Genomic DNA, 24,365 nt, shown 5'->3' with positions numbered 1-24,365 from the left:
TTTTCTTTTTTATTCTTTATTTTTTCTAATAAATAGTACTTTTCTCTAATAAATAGTACTTTTATATTTAGGAAAAGAGAATAATACAAAAGAGATATTATTTTTCAAATCAGAACTTGCATTTTAATAGGCTCATTTTAAAGACTCAGAATAATGAATCCTTAATAACATCAAGAGAGCTAGAAGTAGCAGCATCAGATATCACCATTAGAAAACTAAATCAGACAGCAATATACAGGGTGGGTAGGTGGAGAAGCAAAGACTAATGGTGGGGAGAGCCATCATGAAGCACTTAGTAATCTAGCTTAGAGGGAAAATGAGGTCCCAAACCCAGGCAGGGCCCGTGGACAAGGAATTTTAGTCCTCTGTAATTTATTCATTTCTTAAATAGAAGACTGATATTGGTTTGAATGACATGTCATGTTTAAAACATTCCAAGAAACTTTCAAAAGCCTACTACAATTATTAAGTGAGGTTATAATGTATAATTGTATTTTCAACATTTTTCCACAAATTCAGAGTGAACTTGAGAAGCTGACATTCCTAAGATCGTTGTCTTCTCTCAGCCGAACTTTACCCTATGATGAAACCACGGAATCATTCATTCACAGCCACATAGCAGACATTGTGCATATCCTAAATGTAAGTATTGTGACCTTATCACAGTTATTGGGACCATGCAAATTCAGTGACCTGGCTATCAAATTTTTCAGTGGTTTTATCCCGTTCTCATATCAGTATCTCTGCATGAAGGAGAAATACTCGGGAGTACTCCACACAGTAATCATCCTTGAAAACTAATTGAAACAGGAGTAGAAAGGAGAGGAACAGCATTTAAATTTCTCAGTAAAAACAATGCTGCATTCTCATTAACGAAGCCGTAGTTTTGAGGCAGACTCTGTGATCAAATGCCAAGGTTCACGTACCAGCTCTGCCTCTTTCTAGCAATGCGACTTGGGGAAACTACTAACTTCTCAGTGCCTCAGTTTCCTCATCTATAAATTAAGAACAGCTGTATCTATTCACAGAGCTATTGAGAGTATTAAATAAGAAATAAATGAAAAATAAATAAATGTTAGGTAGTGTGGTTCCTAATACATATTTTGCATCTGAGAAACATGATTGTATTCTTTTTATTATTGTTTTTCATCCTATTATTAATTAACTCCAGCCACACTCTGCCACTAACTCATTCAGTCATTGCCTTTTTAAGTGCCTGAAAATTCCAAGCAGTATCTTGGGAATTGGAACTACAAAGAAAAAGAAGCCATAACTCCTGTTCTTCAGCCAAGGAAGGTGTAATCAATCAACTGTTACAGGGACTGTGACAAAAGTTTAAATAGGTATAGTGAGGGCTCAGAGGAGTGAGCGAGTGGTCAATTCCATGTCAAAGGATCCAGAAGGGCTTTATGAAAGAGGAGACACACTTAAGCAAGCATGTAACTTTTTGATGCTTTAGTTTTCTCATTGTGAAATGTCCCCTCCAGTTTCTCTAAAGCTCTAAAATTCCGAGTCTGGGATTTCTTATACACTCCAGGAAAATAAGCAGTTTTTTTCAACCTACAGATCTGTAAGGCTAATTAGAATGATAATTAGTTTTCAGAACTGGAGGCTAACCAGTTAACAGGTTTGTCCAGCAATAGACAGTTATCAAGGGTCTTCTGTATCTAGAACACTCTGGTGCTTTGCTAAAGGATACACATTTCCTGAAAGTATTAATTCTTGCCTTCTGAGAGTTTACAATCCTCTTGGAAATGACCACACCTCATAAATAGGTTGAGAAGTATTCCAAACAATACATCAAAAAGAACAGAATGATGTAATGCAAATTTCAGAATGAACGCAGCTTTCTACTTGGCTGTACTCCATGGAAAGAAGAGTATAGGCAGCCATAGGACCCAGCTAGATGGCATGATTCCAAAGTCCTACTTCCACAAGAATTGGCAGCAATGGGTTGCCACATGGTTTAACCAGCCAGCTCAGCAGATCCACACATGCAAGACTCAAACAGCAAAAGCACTCTGCATCTGGACCTGTCCAGCCAGTATTAAAATACTCACTGTCAGATACCAACCAGAGTGGGTGAGCAGAGGGTTCAGTCTTGAAGAGTTAAGGGTAGTGGGTGTTCATGAGAGAATTGCTTGGATCACTGTATCATTGTACAAGTCTACGAAGTCCCTACAAGTGCATGTGCAGGAGCTAAAAGGGTGCAGCACCCAACACCCGAGAGGAGAGGTGGTTCTGCGGAGGAAGCCATTGGAGGAGAAAGCCAGGGTCATTATAAAGAAAGAATTTTAAGGCATTTTCCAGTCTTCTCATGACTTATGCTGATGTATGACTCTCCAATATCGAAATAAAAAGAACTAAAGAGGCTAAGGAAAGGGAAAAAATCTGTTATAATACTTCACTAAAGAAGATATATAAATGTATATGAAAAGATGCTCCATCCTTGTGATTAGGGAACGACAAATTAAAACCACAATGAGATTTAACTATACCCCAACTAGAATGGTTAAAATAAATATGAAAGGTAATACCAAGTGTTGGTGAGACATGGTGCAACTGGAACTCTCATATACTCCTGGTGGGAATGTAAAATGGCACAACCACTTTGGGAAGCAGTTTAGCAGTTTCTTTAAAAGTTACGTATACATTTACCACATGACCCAGCTATTCTACTCCTAGGTAAAATGAAGCACATGTACAAAGACATGTACACAAATGTTCAAAGCAGCTCTGTAATAGCTACACATTGGAAACAGCCCAAATGTCCATCAGCAGATAAATAAACACATTTTAGTACATCCATACATCGGAATACTACCCAGCAATAAAAAGGAATGAGCTATTGATACTACAACTTTGACAAATCTCAAAATAATTATGCTGAGTGAAAGAAGCTGGACCAAAATATATATATATATATACTGTGTGATTCTATTTATATAAAAATTTAAAACCTGCAAAACCTATAGTGACATCAGACCAGTGGTTTCCTGGAAATAGAAGCAGAATAGGGAGGGGCAAGAAAGAGAAATTACAAAGTAGAAAACCTTTGAGAGTGATCTCTTTGTTTATGATCTTGATTGTGGTGATAGTTTCATGGATGTATACATATGTCAAAAATCAAAAACTATACATTTTAAATATGTACAGTTTATCATGTGTCTCTTACCTCAAAATCAAAAAAACTACATAAAGGCTGTTGAGAATTTTAAAAGAAAAAAAATGCAAAAGAAAAAAATTGCAACTGAAATTTAGAGTAAAGTAATGACAAGATTGAAGTAAAATTAATTCAGATAGCTCTCCTGATCTAACCTTTAAAGGTTGTGATAAATAGAGTTGAGAGAACTCAGTGGGTAGGGGCTTTAAATGATAAATTACCTGGCTATGCCAAGGCCAGGGTTCAACATCCTGCAATATGGCAGAATAGCCAGTGGTGCCCAACAGCAGGCAGGGGCACCAAAACCTACTGTAGTAGAATTTTAATATAGCCAGACTTGTCCCTGGTACCTCATAATTCTCCTCTACTAGCTTGAGTCTCTACCCTAATTCTGCATCTGAAGTCTTCCACAAAACCCTACTACTATGTTGTTGTTTGGTAAGTAGTTAAAGAGTGCACTCAACATTGAAGAGGCACTGTGACAATGTGATATAACTTGAGCAGCAAGGCAGGAAATTGATGAGAATGATGTTTCAGGAAGACTCTTCAGTGGTATGGATAAGAAATGCTGAAGGAGTTCAGAGGCTATTTCACAGTGGACTGAACTAATATGAAAAGACTGTCCAGTTGTCCTAGTAAGAGTTTGAGCTCCCTGAAGCAGAAGAGTAGAGAGGAAAGGGAGCTACTTTAGGAAATCAGAAGACACAATTTCTAGTTCTAATTCTGTCAAGCACAACCTGTGTGATCTTAGACAAATCACTTAACTTCACTAACATCTAGCTTCACCCAGAAAATGGAGGTAGTAATATCTCTGGCTTTCATTAAGACTTTTGAGACAAAATATCTCATTTTGTTAAAACTGGTTAGGATTCTTCTCGGGGCAAGCAACAACAATCAACCCTGGCTCACTTAAGTTAAAAACAAACAAACAAAACAAACAAAGGATGCTGGGTTATTTCCCTTAGAATCTAAGGAAGAGGTTTAATAATCAAGCCTACATAAGAGCAAATTCCAGGACAGCTCCAGGGGTTTCAAAGGCAGGGCCAAACCTCCAGCGGCTTCCAGTCTGTGTCTATCACTAAAATTCCAAATTCTGGGAGAGAGAATCTGATTAGCCCAGACTGGGTCTGTTCTCCATTCCTGCATCACCAGGTGTGTCTTGGGGCAGCATCATAAAGTAATGATATGACTTCTGGGTATCCTTCTCTGTGTATTGGAGGCAGTTCTCAGTGAAGGGGTGATTGCTGTGATCTGGATAGGCACCCCATGTGGTTCTACTACACAAATACTTTACAAATAAAAAAATTGCCTCTCACTTCTGAGTTCCCTGTAGTGATTAGCATAATTGTGGGTAAATAATAAGCCTTTCAGACCTCACCGATTAAAAAAGGAAAAAGAAAACAGAGGTTATTCTGGCAGAAGTGGTCTAGTAGATTGAGATCAGAAGGGAATGCAGGCCCAGTGGTTTAGTTAAGAGGGCACCGCCTTCATCCACATGTGAGATATGACAGCAGGGATGGAGAATCAAACTGCGGAGCAGAGAGACCATCGCTGTGATTGATTGGATGTGGGAAGTGAATAAAGAAGAAAAAAATCATAAACCATCTTTTCTATGAGCCCTGGGAAAGGGAACCGTTAACAACAATTGAAGTCTGGGGAGGGGGGTAGATAATGAATTCACTTTTTAACACCAAATTGCCAGGTTGTAGCTGTGATCTTAGTGGCGATGCCCATGAGGTAACTAAATTTGGGCGAGTAGTGCACTGGGAGGCTGAAGGCAGAGCCTTATGCTTTGTTCCTTCCAGACTATAAAGCCATAAAAATAACTAAGTTCCTTAAGGAAATAAGGAAGAACAGCAGCAGGCCACCAGCAAGATCTGACCAGAGTTGAAAAGTAAGAGAAAAACTCCAAAAGGGGCAAGAAATAGAACACGATACTATTTATTGAGCACTGCCTCCTGGGCACTACCTCAGTTCCTAGGGAGAGTTTGTTTGTTTTGTTTTGTGACAGGTAAGAGAAATCCATTAAAAGCAGCTGAAGCACCAAAGGAGACATTTGTTCTTAGGCTAACTGAATATTCGCAGAAACCTATGACAGGAAGAGCAGTCTGCTCCAGGAAGGGAATGAAACCAGAAAAAGAAAAAAAATAAATAAACATAAACTTTCACATACTCAGGGAGAATTTTCTCTCCATCTCTTATCTTTGCACCTTTGTATGCATTTCCAGTTCTCTATCTCTTTCTCTCCCTTCCTCCTTCCCTTCTCCTCTCTTCTCAAAATTGGCTTTCTATTACCTTGTCCATAGGGCCCATTACTCCTAAACTTTAAATTTTCTCCTTTGGGTCGATCAGCCAGACTGAGATTAAAGCCCTTTGTCTCAATTCCAGATTACTGAGAAAGAATCTAATTCACCTTAGTATCTACTGGACAGATGACCTGTGGTTAGTGGGACAGAATGACTTAGCAGAAACATGACTGCGAGATGCTCCTGTGGGCTGGGAGCAGTTTCCAGAGAGACCGGGTGGTCAATCCAATGAGTTTTCCACTACAGCCATTTACATTTGCTCTTCACATCAACTCCCTGAGATAGATGATAGATAGATAGATAGATAGATAGATAGATAGATAGATAGATAGATAGATAGATAGATAGGTTTGTTGTTTGTTTGTTTGTTTGTTTGTTACAGCAGCAAAAGAATAGCTTTCTTGGAAGGGAGAGTAAAGCAACAGTACACTTCCAGACGTGAAAGTGGACCTGAGCAAGAGAAGAGTGGCTCAAGGGCCCTGAGATATATTCTTATCTCCTCCATGCAGATAAGGAAACTCAGGCATAGGGAAGCTATACATTAAGGTCACACAGTGAGTGAGTGGCAGAGCCAGCACACACTCCCAGGTGCTATCTGACTCCAAAGCCTCTGTTTTTTCTTCTCTGTCACTCTGCAGATTTTTCCAGCAGAGCAAGGCAGCTTTCCCTCTGCCAATTTGGAATTTGGAAAGTTATTCCTTTTCTAGGACAAGTAACTTAGAATACTGTTAGGTATTGTAGTACAGATGACTGGGTTAGTAGGAACAGAAGTTAAAATGCCTACACTGGAAATAAGCACTAGTAATAAGAACAGTGAATAACAGACACTATCTCAGTTATTGAGGACTTCTAGGTATTATGAATTAGCTCATCTAATATTCACAGGCACCCCATAAAGGTAAGTAGCATTGTTATTTCGTTTTATAGATGAGAAAACTGAAATACAGGGAGGTTAAATAACTGGCTTCAGCTCAAACAGCTAGTAAGAGGCAGAGTCAGGCCTCAGGGTCTGGCTCCAGAGAAGAAACTCCTAGCCTGGCCACTATCCTACCAGGAACAGAGCCCACTGAAGGACCTGCTATTGTTTTTGCAGGCCGCCCACATCTCTGATCATTTGGCCTAATGACCTGGCACATTCTCATCTCTGAAGTTCTTTCTCATTGCAGATGCTGGTGGAAGAGGAGCCCCTGCATTCTCTCTTCAGCCCTGTGCGCCAGGAGGTCTTTGTCACCATCACTGACCTCAGGTGACACCCACATGCCCCTTACACATGCATCCTGTTCCCTCATTTGGGGCCAATACCAGAACCAACTGACGTGTTCCATATTTTTAACTTCTCAGAACTATTTAGATAGAGAAGAGGAAGCCAAATCCATGTTTTTGTGTAAGAACTTTGATATTGTGTATCCAACCATCCATATCTAAAAGATCTTATTGGAACCTCTTTGTAGTTCAGTTTTGTCCCGAGTATACTCAATGGAAAGTTACTTCCATATATGCTTTATGACAGTGGAGTTCCAAGAAACTTGGAAGGGCTGCCTGCTGTTTACCTTTCTTGGAGTTTTGTGCTGCATGTTAACTGATTAAATGTCCCAAGAAGTCCTGGCGTTAAAAAAAATTTTTTTTTAACTTGGTTTAACCCTCCATTTCCCAAACTAATAAACATTGACCAGAACATACTTTGGAAAATCGTGGTTTACTATATTAGACTGTAACAGGCTTCTCTCCATGGTTGAGCTGGAGGAAAGCCTGGAAAGATGTTACTCCAGTGACCTCCTGGGGAGGCAGAGAGGAAAAGAGGAGAAAGATAGAGGTTCAGAGCCTGAAAGTCTTCCTCTAACCTTCCATGAGATGTAACCAAACAGACTGACTTCCATCAGAATGATATACCCATCGGTCTACCCTTTCCTTTTGGGTTACTTCAGTTCCTGCTTATTAATGTCAAATCAAACTCTTGCCAGCTTGCTATTCCCAAATTGTCTTTTCTTAGCTACCAAGATGTCCATTTGCTGTTTGGCTCTGAAGATCGAGTTGACTTGTTCAGTCTTATCACCAAAAGTATAATCACTCTGCCCTCAGTAAAGACTCTTACCCAGCTGCAGGAAGTCATGCCAAGTGGGTCCTACAACTCAGAGGTAACGTACACTTCGCTGTAATAATTTGCCATTCCCAGGGTCAGCTGATCTTAGCCTTTTGAGAGTACAATTGATTTTTCGGAACTAGCCAAAAACCATTTAAGCGAAGTCTAGTAAATAAAATAGGTGGTTAAATTGCCTTTTTTTTTTTTTTCCTCTTCATTTTGTCTTCTTTCTTTTTCCCCTCATTCCTTCTCTCCTTGCTTTTGGCTTTAAAATAAGGCGGAGTGTTCACATACTTAGCAGGTCTTTAGGGTTCCCGTGTGCTAAATAAACATCATGATGAGCAACAGAAATACAGCAAAACACTCTCCCATCCAGGGAGCTTACGTCTAGTAGCAAAGATACAAACCGCTGGTGAATATAATATCAGGTGGTGGTAAGTGCTATGAAAAAGATAAAACAGGAAAAAAGGAGGATAAAGAGGACCGTGGTTGGGAGGCTTTTTTACATAGTGCGGTCAGAGAAAGCTTCCCAGATGAGGTGATAGTTGAAGAGAGTATGGCTGTCTCTGGAGGAGAAGCTTTCAGGGAGAGAGAGGAGGAAATGCAAAGGCCTTGATTTCTTTCTGTCACTAGTAGACTGGGTGGTAAAGTAGTCGCCAGAGGGGATTTTGTTAGCCTTTGTTTCAAGATATCAGGGTCACAATTCAAACTTTAAAAGTGATGACCCTAAGTAAGACCCCAAATGTAGTTAGAATCAGTTGACTATGTTCCCCGTGATGCCGAGATGTCCATGTAATATGAACATATATTGTTTCACCTCAGGTCACAAAGTGCCTACCAGTACTTTCACACTGGTTTTGCGCCTTTGAGTAAAATCTGAGGTTATGAGAGCCTTAAAAGTGTACGATATTGGGGAACTTCGTATAGGGAGGCATCACTGATGCTTTGCCTTTTCAGTGTCTCTACAGGCAGACGTTTCAGGCATTCTGTGAGATGCTCCAGAGCTTGGTGGTAAAAGACCCACATTTGGAAAATCTTGACACCATTTTGAAGGTAAACAAGATATCAGGAGAGGATGGGAAATTGTTCCTATTTACTGTGAAAGTAGAAGAAGAAAATGTGGCAGGATTAAGCATAATAGTTAAGAGTATCAACTATCCATTTGGAGTCAGACTTGGGTTCAAATTGCGACTCTCTGCCATTTATTAGTTATAAATTTAGCAAGAAATGTGATATCTCAGAATCTCATTTCTTCACCTTTAAATTGAGATAATAATTACTAGGAGTATTGAATAAATGGACTTCAATAAATGCTTTATTTATTTTTTAAATCACTTTAATTAATTTTTTTTATGGTGACATTGGTTAATGAAATCCAGTAAGTTTCAGCTGTACATTTTAACAGTAGGGCATATATATATTTACATTGTGTGTTTACCTCCCATAATTAGATTTCTTTCTGTCACCACATATTTGACCCCTTTTACCCCATCTATTCCCCACCCCCACCACCACTACCCTCTGGTAACCACTAGTCTATTGTCCATGTCCACGAGTCTCTATTTGTCCCATTCGTTTGTTGCTTTTAGGTTTATATCTCACATATAAGTGATATCATGTGATTTTCAACTTTTTCTGTCTGGCCTATTTCTTTTCTTTCCTTTTCTTTTTTTTAGGCAAGGCAATCCTTGGTTGACCTCACAGATTGCAAGGACCTTGTCAGCTTACAATCCCTTATTTTTTATTTTTTACGCCTACAGCACCTGGTCTTCCTAGGTGGTCTCCCATCCAAGTACTAACCAGGCCCGATCTTCCTTAGCTTCTGAGATCAGACAGGATCAGGCTTGTTCAGGGTGGCATCGCCGTAAACTCTGTCTGGCTTATTTCACTTAGCACAGTTATCTCAAGTTCCACCCATGTTGTCGTAAATGGCAGTATTTCATCTCTTCATATGGCTGAGTAATATTCCATTGTATATATGTACCACAGCTTCTTTCAATAAATGCTTTAAATGGTTGCTGTAATTAATGCCTTAAATTATTACTGCTTACTACCACAGAAGGGTTTCGGTGACCAGAGAACAGAGTCAGCCAGGCAAGATTTAAAGGTTGTTAATACCCACCTGCCCCTATCTGTCAGGTTCTAGCAGATGCCATTCCATCATTAGGGATTTATTCATTGGAGTGCATTCACTAAAATTCAAGCATCTTGCTCCATTGCCCCTTTTCAAGATGCAGATATCTCAGAAAGCGGTAGTCCTTTAAACTATTATTAATCATTTGTATCTAAGTGTAGATGGACATTTATCTCTGCCACAACCAACCTTAACATTATTTCTCATTCCTCTTCTATTTGTACCTCAACACTCCAGCCAGACTGGGTTTCTCTTTTTTATCCAGTTGTGCCTTCTCCTTGCCTGCATTGGCAGCTTAATATAAGCCGTTTTTTTCTACCTGAAATGTCATCTTCTTTGTGAAACTCCTAGTCATGGATATGATTATCTTCTCCTTGAATCCTCCCATGACTGTTGCAGACAGATGCAATTTCCCCATCCTCAGAGTTCTTTAATAGCACATCATTAATTTTCTTTCTTTCCAACTTTCTAGAAAGTTGAAAACATGCAGAAGAATAGAATAAATAATAGAAGAAAGTGGGATGAAGGGAAAATAAGTCTCGAAAATAAGTAGAATGCAGACCATTTGATCCTCTGGGTCTCTGTTCCTTGTCATCCCGCCATTTTAATTTCCAACCCAAACTGGTTATCACTTAGGAAAATATTTTCAGACATGGTAGTGACAGGTGGAACTTCTCTCTCCCCATTTTCTTCCACAGAGAATAAGAGTGTTATCTCAGCTCTTCCTGATAAACCATCTAGACTCTCTTTATTTTTTATAGCACATAGATCCATGGGTACAGTCAGTCAAAGACCATGAGCGGGAACGGGCCACAATCAGCATGGCACAAGTGCTAAAGTGCTTGTCCAGACATCTCAACTTGAAGGTAAGCAACCCTTCATTTGCAGAGGGAGAAGGATCTAAAGCTATCCTGTTACTACATTCTTCCTATTTATGACGCCCAGACTGGTAACTCCTTGGTGCTCATGTAATATCATGGCCTTTAGCAATATTTACATATCTACCCCTCTCCTAAAATTCAAGCAGCTTGAGGCCAGATACTTTCTTTATAAATCTTTCATCCCCATTGCTTAGCATAAGAGCTAGAACATTATAGTAAATATTTTTGAATGAATGAGTAAATAAGTGTAACCTAAAAATATCTGAGGGCTCACAGTGGCCTAGTCTCTGTGCACTGTTGTATTTGAAGTAATAAAGTCAGCAGGCAAATATAAGTAAACAGTTTACATATCTCTCAGCATCTCAAAGAAAATGGTTCTGCAGTTCCTCTTTGTAAATCCTCTCATTTCTGTCTTTCACTCTCTTTCTTCTCGCTTCTTCTGAATCCTCTCCTAACTTAAAGGATCCTCTCCTAATGTTAGATCGGGCCATATTCAGAGACTGCAATATGCGGACCAGCCCTACAGCCAGACCACAAGGAAACCTGCAGGACAAAGGCAGATTTCTGCTGGGATTGCTAACAAACCATTTCCCAACACTGTGAAGGAAAAACAAAAAAACAGAGTCTTTCAGTGGCATCCTACACAAAATCATTCATTCCCTATTGCTAAAATCATGGGGTACCTGTGGATCAAAGCCTGAGAACTGCCAACAGGCCTTTCACGCTACATATTTTTACTTTTTCTCCCTACATACTCTTATCTTTTCTTACTGTATGCCCATATCAAAGGAAAATGGGTAAACAAAGTCTTTAAACTGTAACTCACAGAAACTAAGAATGATATGTAAACTGGATTCCCCGACACTCCGTGCTTTTATTTTCCTTGTCTTGGCTTTTTGTCTTTGCTTTCTCTTACCTTTGCTTTTTTCCTTCTCTAATAAACTTTCCTTTTGACTCTAACTTTGGTGGGCATTTGACTTCTTTCTTGTGCTCAGCAAAGAACTCTTGGTACAGAGCTTGAGTTCCCCCCACTCTGGGAAATTTGCCCTGTCCTGCATCACTCCCATAATTCCTTAAAAAAAAAAAATTCCCCCAAACTAAGAACCTTCTTTCTAGATCTGCAAATCTTTTTTCTCTTTCCCAGGTAGAACCAGGTACTGGAACTCCTCTCGTCTTCCATCTGTCATTTCTCCAATCTGCATAATAAAGCCAGGAATTGGAATTGAAATTGGGAGGGTGGGGTAGGAGTGTGAGGTCCTTATGCCAGAATTTTCCTTGGAGAATTTATCCTTGATACAAATAGTCTATCAGTCATGCCTAAAAGGACTGTATTCCACTAACTTTCTTATTTCTCACATTGAAAACATACCCAAACTTTCCACTTCCTTATTCAAGTAAATTCAGTCCCTCAAACTATGCTACTTGCTTTTTTCTCTCTTTAGTCAGTGAAAGCAAGTAACTTCTGGCCGCAGCAACTACCTTATTCTGTCTTCATTGACTGCCCTATTGTTGTTATTCTGGTGACAATAACACATTGTTTTTCCTTCTACATTTCTCAACCTCTTATTTTGGCTGCAGATTAAAGACAAAAAAGAATTTCAGATGACTCCTTTCTATAGGTAATCTCTTTCTGGGCCCTGTAGATCTTCCTTCGCATTTTATTCCTAGGGAGAATTGCTAATGTAGGGCGCTTGACCTGGGCGCCTTTGGCGTCTGTGAACATCAGAATGTTGTATACAGAATTTTGCATGGTGCGATCTTCTGGATATGATATACAATGAAATCTACCCAATTTAAGTGTGCCGTTTTGACAAATGTATGTTCCATGGATCCCTAATCCTTTTCACATTCTCAAATAAACCTGAAAAGATAAAGAATTTGAAAAGAGAACATTAAAGAACCATGTAGTGGTCAGACTAGGAACATAATTCTCCAGTGGCCTTTTTTTTTTGTCTTAATAAAGTTTAGGATTTTTTTTTTTTTGTATTATATGAATATCAATACGCTCACTATAGAAAAATTTTGAAATATTTTTAAGAAATAGAAGAAAAATGTCTTGTCATCCAGAAATAACCACCATTAAAATTTTTATTTATTCCTTCTGAGTACTTTTTGTGCGTGAGTATTGGAGTAGGGGCTTCTACTTCATTTCCTTCCACTTTGTTCTCTGTATGTATTGTAGCCAGTTATCTTCTTAAAACCCATGTCACTCTTTTGATCCAATGATTTCTAACTGTTCTTAGAATAAAAGATCTTATATGATCTAGCTCCTACCTGCCTCTCTGTACCTTACTTCAGCCACACTGGCCTTCTTTACAGTTTTACCATATAAAGCTCTTCTGGCTCTTCCTCCACTTGGAATAACCTTCCTCAATTCTTCACAAAGCTAACCCTTCCTCATTCTTTAGTGCTCAATTTAAATATTTCCATTTCCAAAAGGCCTTTCCTTACAAATAGATCTACTCTCGCTCTCTATCTCATCGCTCTCTTTCCTTCCTATGACTTCTTAGAGTCAGAGGTTATCTTGTTTAATTATTTCTTTATTGATTTATGGCCTATTTCCCTCTAATAGAATGTAAATTTCATCAGTGATTATGTTTGTCTTCTTTTCCACAGTATCCACAGTGCCCAGCACAGAATATGTTACATAGTAGATGCTCAATTAAATTTTCATTGACTAAATATAGGTCAGCTCATGTCCTTTCTCTGCTCAGAACCCTCTAGAGTCTAACCCTCCAATGACTTCCCATCTCACCAGAAAAAAAAAAACAAAAATCCTTATAATATTCTGTAAGTTGCAGTGCCATCTGGCCACATCCTCATCTACCTCCTATTTCTTTTGCTCTCATTTGCTCCAGCTAAACTAACCTACTTGCTCCTCAGAAACATCACACACATTCCCTTCTCTTCGCGCTTGCTATTCTCTGCCTGAAATGCTTTCCTCCAAGACATCTACACAGCTCAGTCCCTTATTTTATCATTAATGAAGTCTTCCCTGACCATTCTAAAATAGCAATTCCTTTCCCTCCGCATTTTTTTTTAACGCCTACAGCATCAGACCTAGATGGGCTCCCATCCAAGTACTAGCCAGGCCTGACCCTGCCTAGCTTCAAAATCAGACAAGATCTGGCACATTCAGGGTAGCATGGCCATAGTGCATTTTTCTTCATCGTAGCGTTTATCACCATTTGATACATATACTTTGTTTTGTTATTTTATGTTCTTCCAACTAGAATATCACCTCCATGAACAGGGATATTGTATTTCCAGTGCCAGTCATAGTGCTTTAGCTGTTAAGTGCCATAGTCATAACCAGTTTCTAGCTTATAACTGACACTCAGTGTTTGTTGATTGAGTGAATGAATGTTATATCAGTGAATGAAAGATGTTACACAGTTTTGTGTATGTGAAGCTGTGTTTACTGTAAATAGGTTGTAGAGGCTATCATTCACAATATCTCAGTATATTTCTCCGAAGAGCCATAGAAGAAATTTTTTTCTGCCTCAATCCAAAAACAGTTGTGCTTTTTCTGCATGGCTATTTGCTTCTTATCTTATGAGCATTGTGAATCATATTAAATGGGACATTGTGTGTACCTCTGCATTAGCTTTGAGAAAGTTCAGAGCCTATCTCCATGGCCTAGCTCAAGTAAATGACGATTATGTATTCTGCATGCTAACCAAATTCTTAACTTCATTTATCTTTTCTACCTTCATATTTAATATCATTTGTTGACTATATTGCATCTCCATACGTTAAATGTTAACCCTAGAGAGATCTAAGAACTGATCATAACTCTTGCACTTCTCTTGAATGGGGGCAAAAGTGAAATTATTTCACAACTTAAATCTAAGACACTGAATGCTCCTGTATTCTAATGGCATTTTTCTTTTTCCTTCCTGACTAGCTCCCACTGCAATTCCAAAGACTTGGACATCTAGTGGCTCTGATGGCACTACTGTGTGGAGACCCACTGAAAGAGCTGGCCAAGGAGGCCGCAGAGGGCACACACTACCTGCTGCATATCACTCTGAGGCTGAAGTGTAAGGCACTGCTGAAGGCAGTGAAGCCCTGAATAAATTCTCTAGCACAACAGGAGCACCAGTCCTGCTGTGCCCTCAGTCCCCACATTCTAGAAAAGCTTTTGCAGTTGTTTACAATAAGAAAGGTACATAGTCCATAGGCAGAGATGCAGCAAACTGATTTAATAATTAGATTAATAACATTGGATCAGTGTCAGCCATCTACATGGCCATGGAGTATCTAGACATGTGGCCCTGTGGACAAACGGGAGTGGTTAGTTTGGTCAGAAGTGCAAGAGGTTCTTACCATCATTTGGGCCTTCTTTGTTGATTTATTTCATGATGTTTACTGAGTACTTACTTGGGATACAACGGTAACCAGAACACGAGTTGTCCAATCCTTGCATAACATAGTCTAGTGGGTGAATCAGACAATCAAAGAACCAACAAATAACTGTTATTATAAATAAAGATAACTGCCATGAGAGGAAATTACAAGGGTAAGAATCAAATCTAGTATAGGGTTCAGAAAAGGCCTCTGTGAAGATAATTTGAAAAATAAAGAACATTAGCCAGGTAAGACATAAGAAGAGCATACTAGACAGAAGGAACAGTGTGAGAAAAGGTGCTTAGCCAGGTTATCAGCTTGAGGAGTTTGAGAAATGGAAAGAGGGCCAGATGGTCAAGAAGGGTCATTGACCTGCCCAGTTAGAAGAGACCAGAAAATATCTAACCCAGCATCCCCACTCCCAGTGCTTGAGTCTGTCTACTCTACCCCCACCAAGTAGTTCGTGGGCTTACTCACCCCAAGGATAAGGAAGCTCTGTGCTTCCTGAAGTAGCAATCTCATCTCTGGGCAGCTCTGAGTATGAGGCACGTCTACCAACACATACTGCCAAGGAAATAAAATTGATTATTTATTCAACAAATATTTATGAAGCACTTATTCTTCTAGGCGTGTACTGGTGAACAAGACAGACAAGATCCCTTCCCCTAAAGATCTTATTTTCTAGTTGGAGATACAGTAGCTTCAACCAAATGATAAAGACTTCTCATATATAAATTTCTAGTGAATGTGACTCACAATAAAACATGAAAAAAACAAGGTACTGTGAAGGGCTATTGGCAGACTCAATCAGCAAAACTACACACATAAAGAGTTTGATATCAGAATTATCAGACACAGTACAAAATTGTGCAATTTTTTGTGGAGACCTCTCGAAAGTTTTCACCAATGGGGAATAGTTTAACATGGTTTGATTGTCCTTCGATCACTCAAAAGCTGTGTTCTTACAAAAAGCCTTCAGATTAACACATACTCCTGTCCACAGGCATTTTTATTCAAGTGTCAAAGACAAGAAGATTGAGTTCTTGGGATTCACTTCAACCTGAAGATGAACCAGACTTGCAAAATTAAGAGGAAAGAAATAAGCCAAAAGTATCAATATTTCATATTTTCTTCTCAGATATCACTCAGGACAAGAAAAATCACCAGAGTTTGAGAAGAGCAATGAAAAAATGTCAAGAACTCCTAGACCTCTACAGTATTAAACAGTTCTACAGTTGTCCCTTCAAAATTGCCCAGGTAATCAGAATGGCAAAAATTATAAATACAAACAACCTGAAATGTTGGAGAGGATGGCAAACAACCAGAAGTCTCATACATTCATTCATGGGAATGTAAAGTAGTAAAAACACTTTGGAAAAAGTACTGGTAATTTTTTATATGGGGCCAGTGTCACTGTTTGGATATCTCTTTAGACGAGCTATGCTCCCATTGATTGTTCTAACCTTAGCCAGCCTCTTGCAAATGTAAACCCTTCTCACAAAAAAGAGCTTCAAGAAAATGTAATTGATCCAACAAGCTATAAACTTTTAAATTAATGTACTTATTCATTATTCATCAAATATTTAAGCATCTAATACACTATGGTAGAGGATAAGGGAAAAAAGAAAACCTACAGGTCTTACTTATGAAGGGTCAAAGGTATCAGGTAATTAAAATTCTCTGTGTCAGTTTTCTCATCTATAAAAGGGAATCTGTAAAAAATTGGGGTAATTCAATTATTATAAGGGTTAAATGAGATGCTCGTGTGGAAAATGCTTTGCTTAGTGCTTGTCACATGGTAAGTGCCCAATCGATTATACCTGTCATAATCCTGTGAAGGACTTTTACACTGCCAAGTGCAATGAGAAACATAATGGCATGTTCTTTTAATATATTGTCTCCAGGCAAGGTATTTAGCTATGTCTGGGACCCTGCCAGCTATATAGCACTAGGGCCTTTCCTTTAGTTCTATTTCTATAAAAGTGTGACTCTTTCTGAGGATCTCAGTCATAAAGCTTCTTTCTAAAAGTCAGAGCTGTAAAAGGCCACACACAGACCCAGCAGTGGACATTTGAGTTGCTTCCAGTTTTTCACTTTTATAAACAAGACTGAAGTAAACGGCCTTATGCTTATTTGTACGCTTCTCTGATTGTTAACTTAGAATCTATTCCTTGTTCAGGGCTCTATCATATCTTGGAAGTTCATTATGCATAAATCATTTCAGGTCTTTGAAGTTTTTCTCAATTCAAATGAGCTCTGCCAGTTTGTAATGACTACATTGGATGGCCTGAAAAATCTGAAACATCCCTACACCCAGCAGTCAGCAGGAGAACTGCTGATAACATTGGTGAAAAATGCAGAATCCCGATTTGAGAAGGTAAAAAGCTCAGTGGCCATTTCCTGGGTTTGAAATATTAGCAAGACCTCTCCCCTCCTGCAGCTGCTGAGGTCTCTTCTGCTGCTCTTATCTGCTGAGAACACCTACTGAGGGAGACCAGGGTCAAAGCCTTAGTCCATTTGGTCACTGTTGAACATTCATCCATTCAGCAAGCATATAATAAACAGCCACTGTGAATGCAACTAGGGAGGGCAATTTTTAAAAATTTAAGATGTGGTCCATATTTTCCAGAAGAGTCATTTTTCTGAGAAGATATAATTAACACATGTCAGCATGGTAACTTCAATATAGATCCTCATCCAGGTTAATTAATGGTGTCAAATTTTTAAAAATTAAGCAATCAATGAATGATCCTAGAAGGGGCCGACTTAGTAAGTTTAAAATCAAGAGAATTTATTTAAATGTGTCTAAAATTGATACATCAAGAAATAACATAATTATGTCATTTAGAAATATGGAAGGATACACTGGAAGAGATAGAAGTAGTGTCTCTGGAGAATAGGCTGGAGAAAGCCTTGAAATACCACTGGGCTTTTAAAATTGTGTGCATTTTCATAAAAGTAAAAAGAAATTTTTAAATAATGAAAATCCATTTTTTTAATCTATTACAATAGCAAGGAGAACAATATAATGAGAGCATGGTGAGATGGACACTTGTATCAGTTGGGTGCTATCAGCTGTTTAAAAAAACTAAAAATCAACTGTGATGAGCTTAAACAAAGCATTTATTATCTCATATAATAAGTCTGGAAGTAGAATATATTTAGTGACTCAACCTTGTTATTAAAGGGACAAGGGCTTTTGCATCTTTCTACTTTGCCTGTTTATATAGTCATAAGATAGTCACTACAATTTTAGACTTTATGACCAGATAAGACAAGACTATCCAGCAAAGAAGAGGCACTGCCTTCCTTTTGCCCCTTTAATCTTTCCCAAAAGCCCCCAGCAGATTTCCCCTTCTGTTTCATTTGCCAAAATTGCATCACCTGCCATCCTTAAACCAGTTTCTGGCAACTGGTGGCAATGACAGCCATTTTATATGAGATGGTTGAGGACTGCCTCCCTGAGAAGCTGACATTTCCACAGAGCCCTGAAACCATGCATCTATGAGCAGGAAGAGTAGTTCAAGCAGAGAAATGGACCAAAGCCCAATGGCCCATTTCCTTTGCCTGAACATGATAGACATCTCTGGGAGGAAGGCAGGTATGACTCCTCTGCCATTCTCAGAGTCAGAGTGAAAGAAACCCAGCTTCCTTGCAACGCTAATTTTATTAGTTTGTATTATTATAAAATTAATAAGTAATCATCGAAGAAAAATTAGAAAAAATATATAAGCAAAAAAAGATCTCATCATTCAAAGACACATTATTAATCTCTTTGTATAATATTCTTCCAAATCCTTTTATATGCATATACATACATACAGATATATTTTAAGTAGTTTTGATAATGAACTTTTTAAAAAATAATAAACATTCTGTTTTAAAAGTCACCCTCAGGACTTTTGAGAAATAACTACAATAGCCTCAGTAACTATCAGTGTCTCACAAGATTAAGGTCTAGTGATTTCTTTTCTCTCTTCAGGTGCCAGAAATTATGGGAGTTATCTGTGCCCAGCTATCCTTAATCAGCCATCCTAGAGTCCGCCAACAAGTCATAACTACCGTGAGTTTGTTTCTCTCCAGGCCCAAGTACACAGATATAGTGATCAACCACCTTCTGTGTCATCCAGTACCATATGACAGGTAACAGAACCTGGTACATCCTCTGGATTAAATTGGGGTGTATGACACAGCTCTGAGTATTGTGGAAAATGGTTGCCTTCAAAAATCTAATGATATTCTTATAGACAAGATATAGGCAGATGCTTGCAATATAAATGAGAATATAATGCATAAACATAAGGAAACAACTCAACAAATTCAGAGTGAGGAACATCTTACAAGATTTGGGCTGAACTCTTCAAAAAAGTTAACGTCACAAAAGAAAAATGGTGCTGGGGACCACTGTTCCAGATAAAAAGACAGACAGACATTACCAAATACAATAGTTGACTTTGATTAGATTCTGGTTGAGAAAGACTCAAAAAGAAAATGTCGAAAATGTTTAAATATAGACTCTATACTAAATTATTAAATTAATATTCTTAGGTGTGAAAAGATAATATGGTTATACAGAAGAATTTCCTTATTCTTAGTCGATAGATACTGAAGTATTTAGGGATGAATGTCATGATGTCCGCAATGCACTTGAGATTTAGCCAAAAAATAAGTATATAAGTATATATATAAAAAAAAATAGACTCATAGAGAAGAAGAAACAAGATGTTTTGTGTTTAGTTTGGTTTGGTTTGGTTTGGTTTTTGGTTTGGTTTGGTTTGGTTTGGTTTTTGGTTTTCAGAGTTGGAGGCACCCAGGAAGTTCCAGGACATACCTTATGGGGGAGGCAGCGAGGCATTAGAAGAGGGCTCCAGCCCCGACCCCACTCCACCCCACCCATGCCCACCACTTTAACTAGAGCAAAACCTCTTTTATCTGCTTTATATATTGTGATTCTGGGTAATTATTGTATTTGAAGAAAAGATTTCTCAGCTTTAAACTGTTTGAAACCCACTTTCAGTGAACGGTTCTCACATGATATCTTGGTGTAGTGCTGATGTTTTCTCTAAGCTGAACTTATGCATTCTACTATTAAATCAAATAAAGGAGGACTTCTCATTGAGAGAAAAAATGAATTAATATAGATTTTTAAAAATATTCTTATTTTAATATATTTCTCTAATACATTGTTTTTAAATCTTTACTACTTGCTTCAGCTTAACTATACTAGATTCTTTTATAAAATATGTGATTTAGTACAGAATATCAAATATATCTATTTTAAGTATAAGTTTAGCATTATTTTATTGTGTTTGTATTTGTACTAGCTCTTGGAAGACTTTGAGAACTACTGCTTTAGATCATATGAGAACATGGAACCTGTTAGAAAGGAAAATGAGTTAGGAAACTTCATTCTGATTATATTTTTAGTCATTTACCTGAAGTCCATTAGTTCGTTTATGTACAGATCGGGGTGACTGTTCTTAAAAGTCTGTTCAAAGCATCTGCTGTGTCCAGCGTGCTTTTAGGCACCAGGGAAGTAATGGAAAGGATAGGGACCCTGACTTCAAGCAGCACACAATCTGGTAGCAGACACAGATGAATAGCAGAGGATGCCAAAGCAAAATAAGTTCCACGGAGATCCTTAGGAGTGAACTCAATTAGATGAAGGCTTGGAGAAGGATTTCTGAAAGAAGGGCTGCCCCAAGCTGAGTTTTTAGTGTAAATTAGCCAATTAGATGGTGGCATGGGGGAGTGGAAGAGACTTCTAGACAGAAGAATAGCAAAAATAAATGCCAGGAATGTATGAAACAGTTTAATAGATGCTCATTCCCAAATGATGGGCAAAAAACAAAAACAACAACCAAAAAAACCATGTCACATCTACAGAACCTGTATCACTGGAAGTGAGACTGTTCCATATTTTTAGCAAACTCTCCAAATGATTTTTTTCATATTAAAATCTATGAAGGTTTATAGGCCAATGTGCGTGTTTTCCTAATTCAAATGCATTCCCAGCACACTTAACAAATGTGCAGAACGAAAGCATTTGAAACACTTCTTTCCCAATAAATAGCTTCTCACAGTACTTCATTTACTCCCTCAGGAATGTAGAGGAAAAAAACTAAAAGTAAGTAAATACAGGAATTTCTTAATTTCACCCCAGGAATGAATGTTGATAGTCTACAGTTACGAGCCTTTTCAGCATCCCGCATTGCCTTTCCGGCCTTCACTTTATCCGTCCTTTAGACATTTACTTTGTTTTATTCATAGATTAGAATGACCAGAGTAAGGAGTGAAATGTTGGAATAGCCCCTCAGTTTTTAGAGTGATTCTGATGCATATAGTTGGAAGACCACACTTTAAAAAAAACACTGACTCTAGCATACAAAGATACCTAGGTAGATTCCAAAAACAAAAGGATGGGTTAAAGGCATGAGTAACTCCCAATTCACCCCCCACACACACACCTTAATGCTCCCCAACAATGTTTATATAACTCTCAGGCTCCACCTTTGAGTCAATGGTAGAAGAGAATTTATTACATGCTGTTCTTCTTTAAGAAGAGATATCTTCTAAGGAGGATCAAAACTTTATTTCAGGGCTCGACCTTAGCCAAAATTTGAGGACCATATACTGGATTGAATAAATATATCTTTGAAAGCCTTCTGTGAGCCTGGCATTGTGCTAGGCCCTGAGGGATTCATAGAAAAAAAGCCAGACATAATCCCTGCCTTCAGAAGGAACAGATAGACACACATACAAAGAACTGACAATAGCATGTGTAAGATTGAGGCGATCTCTATAAATAAGAAATTTTTAAAGTGTTATGGGAACTTTCATGCATGACATGATGAAGAAGCAGCAAAGCCTTTGTAGAAGAGATGACACTGGAGCTGGACCTGGAAGGATTTTGATGGGCAGAGAAGAGTTTCGGAATGGACCTTCCAGTTTAAGAATATGACATAAGCAAAGACGTAGGGTTTTCAGAGTCACTGTTGGTTTGGTAAAAGTGAATGGCCTGCGGTAGCTAAGGCACAGAGTATGTGATAAGGAAGTTGTGAGCCTGAAAATATAAGGATCAGTTTGTGAATGGTGTTGAAGTCCAAGCCAAAGCACTTGGGAACGTGAGTTTATAAAACCTGGGAGTTACTGTTATGAAATTGGATGGTAAGTTTTTTGCTACTCTGAAGGACTAAAGTGAAAGAAAACCTCTTACAGATTGGATTCCAAACCAACTAGGATGATTGTGATCATGGTAGGCCTAAGATAAGCCATTCTCCTAAACCTTCCTATCTGGGATTTGTAGGTGTCTGGCTGAGTTGTGGAGAACTCTGGAGGTGGAGCTGCCCAGCACAACCTGGATTCTGTGGAGGCTCCTGAGAAAGCTGCAGAAATGCCATAATGTGCCCACCCAGGAGAAGATGGCCTATGTGGCTGTTGCTGTAAGCCATCATGCTCTGCCCTTCCAACTTTGGCTCATCATGCTCCCCTCTTGGGAGGACTGGCTGGACACTCCATCTAGAGAGTGTTCCTTTTGGTTCCTTTCAAAGTTTGCTTCTGTCACCAATTTAGAAATCTCCAGTGTGTCTCTACCAAGGAATTGACATGGAGGGAGTTGGGGAAAGTGAAGGAATTAGTTTGGTTTAATATGTTTTAAACATTCCTTCTCTCATCCTTTAAAAAATCCGTATCATTGTAGTTAAGAATAACACAAACTCATGAAAAAAATTTTCAAATAATACAAAAGAGTATAAAATAGAGAGCAAAGGTCCTTTTTAAGCAGAGGTCAGCAAACCATTTCTGTAAAGGACCAGATGGTAAATATTTAAATAATGATTATACCATCTTCCTTAAAATGAAGTTTTTAGAAATGTTTATACATATATGAACTTTTTGAGTATGTATTTGGTATACTTCCCCCCCCCCTTTTTTTTCTCTTTTAAATAGACTTTTTTAAAAAGCAGTTTTAAGTTCACAGCAAAATTAAGCAGAAAGTACGGAGTTCCTATAAACCTCCTGCCCGCTATGTGCACAGCCTTCCCGACTGCCCACATATACCTTTTTTACTTTATTTTCTTCCCTACCAGTTTACGGTTCAGCTTTTTCCTGCCTACATTATTTTTATACTTTTTTTTTTAATCTTCCAAAATTATTTTGACATCTCTGTTCTGCTATTGTCTCTTCTCCTGTTCTCTCTGTTGTGGGATTATGCCTTTTTAAAAATTCCTATAATGTCATTTTATTGCAGTTTTAGGAGTTAGGGCAGAAAAAGTATATATTTAATTACGTTAGTCTCTAAAATTATGTATGTATATATATTAACTATAAGGATCATAGTACATATACTGTTTGATGACTTGTTTTTCATTTAACAATGTATAAACTACTTTCCGTATCAATATCCAGGGTTTTCTGTTATCCTTTCCATGGCTGCATAGTAATTTATTTATTTTTAATTGCCATTTAAAAAATAGATAATACATGGTACAAAACTTACATTTATTTCATTATCAAGTTTTCTATTAATGAAAAAGTTTTCAAACTTTTACCATTAAAACGGTACTATAGCAAACTTAATCATGTAGACATAAATTTTGTTATACTCTACCTAACCAATTATTTTCTTAGGATAAAGTCCACTGAAGGGGAATTTCTAGGTCAAGGTATGGACTGATTTAAACTTCTAATAGTGTTTCCAGATGGTCTTCTAGAACATCGCCCTTCCACCAGTTGTATATGAGAATGCCCATTTACTCACACCCTCATCACACTGAGCATTACCAGGCTTCTCATTGTTGCCTAGCTCACAGATGAAAAAGTAACATATTTTAATTATAATTTCATCTACCTACCTATCTAGGGGTAAATAAAAAAGATAATTATAATTTCATTGTTGGTGAGGTTGACATTTATACATGTTTTTTAATTGTCTATTTATATGTCTTCTTTCTGACTTGTGTGCTCACGTCCTATATACCTGTGCATCTCAATTTTAATATGCACACAAATCACGATCATCTGAGCATCTAACTGAAATACAGATTCTGATGCAGAAGGTCTGGATGGGGCTTGCAATTCTTCATTTCTAACCTGCTCCCAGGTGAAGCCAGTGCTACTGGTGTGTGGCCCACACTTTGAGTAGCAGCCTTTATATTTTTTCTGAGATGTAAGAGCATTTTATATATTAAGAATATCGCATTGTACAAATACCTTTCAGATTATTTGTCATCTAACTTTATTTATGATAAATTGCCCTAGTTTTATATGTGTATACAGTCAAATATATTAATAGTTTCCTTTATAGTTTACTTCTGGATTTCCGAAGTCCCCCTCAGCCTTTGGTAACTTTTAATGACCACTTCGCTCCTCTTCCTTTTTCCCCTCACTATCATGTCCCTACACTGAGTGCCACTCCTGTTCCGCCTATGGGATAGTGGAACGAGAAAGTATG

General features: G+C 38.1%; 1 protein-coding gene and 1 pseudogene across 1 annotated transcript in view; one reads left to right on the top strand and one right to left on the bottom strand.

Moving 5' to 3' along the window:
- MROH8 (maestro heat like repeat family member 8) overlaps nt 1-24,365 on the top strand; it is a 45,865-nt gene that overhangs the window by 7,260 nt on the left and 14,240 nt on the right. Inside the window, exons 4-13 of the mRNA XM_039864292.1 lie at nt 520-642; nt 6,636-6,715; nt 7,460-7,604; nt 8,507-8,602; nt 10,445-10,549; nt 14,472-14,607; nt 16,053-16,171; nt 17,139-17,291; nt 18,897-19,057; nt 22,221-22,356. Of these exons, the coding sequence (XP_039720226.1) occupies nt 520-642; nt 6,636-6,715; nt 7,460-7,604; nt 8,507-8,602; nt 10,445-10,549; nt 14,472-14,607; nt 16,053-16,171; nt 17,139-17,291; nt 18,897-19,057; nt 22,221-22,356 (1,254 nt within the window). The remainder of the gene's footprint in view (nt 1-519; nt 643-6,635; nt 6,716-7,459; nt 7,605-8,506; nt 8,603-10,444; nt 10,550-14,471; nt 14,608-16,052; nt 16,172-17,138; nt 17,292-18,896; nt 19,058-22,220; nt 22,357-24,365) is intronic.
- Nucleotides 9,301-9,419, bottom strand: LOC120604123 (uncharacterized; annotated as a pseudogene).

Source organism: Pteropus medius, unplaced genomic scaffold, assembly GCF_902729225.1.
Source record: "Pteropus medius unplaced genomic scaffold, Ma_sr-lr_union100, whole genome shotgun sequence".
Classification (NCBI taxonomy): Eukaryota; Metazoa; Chordata; class Mammalia; order Chiroptera; family Pteropodidae; genus Pteropus; species Pteropus medius.
This window is presented reverse-complemented; position numbering and strand designations above follow the sequence as displayed.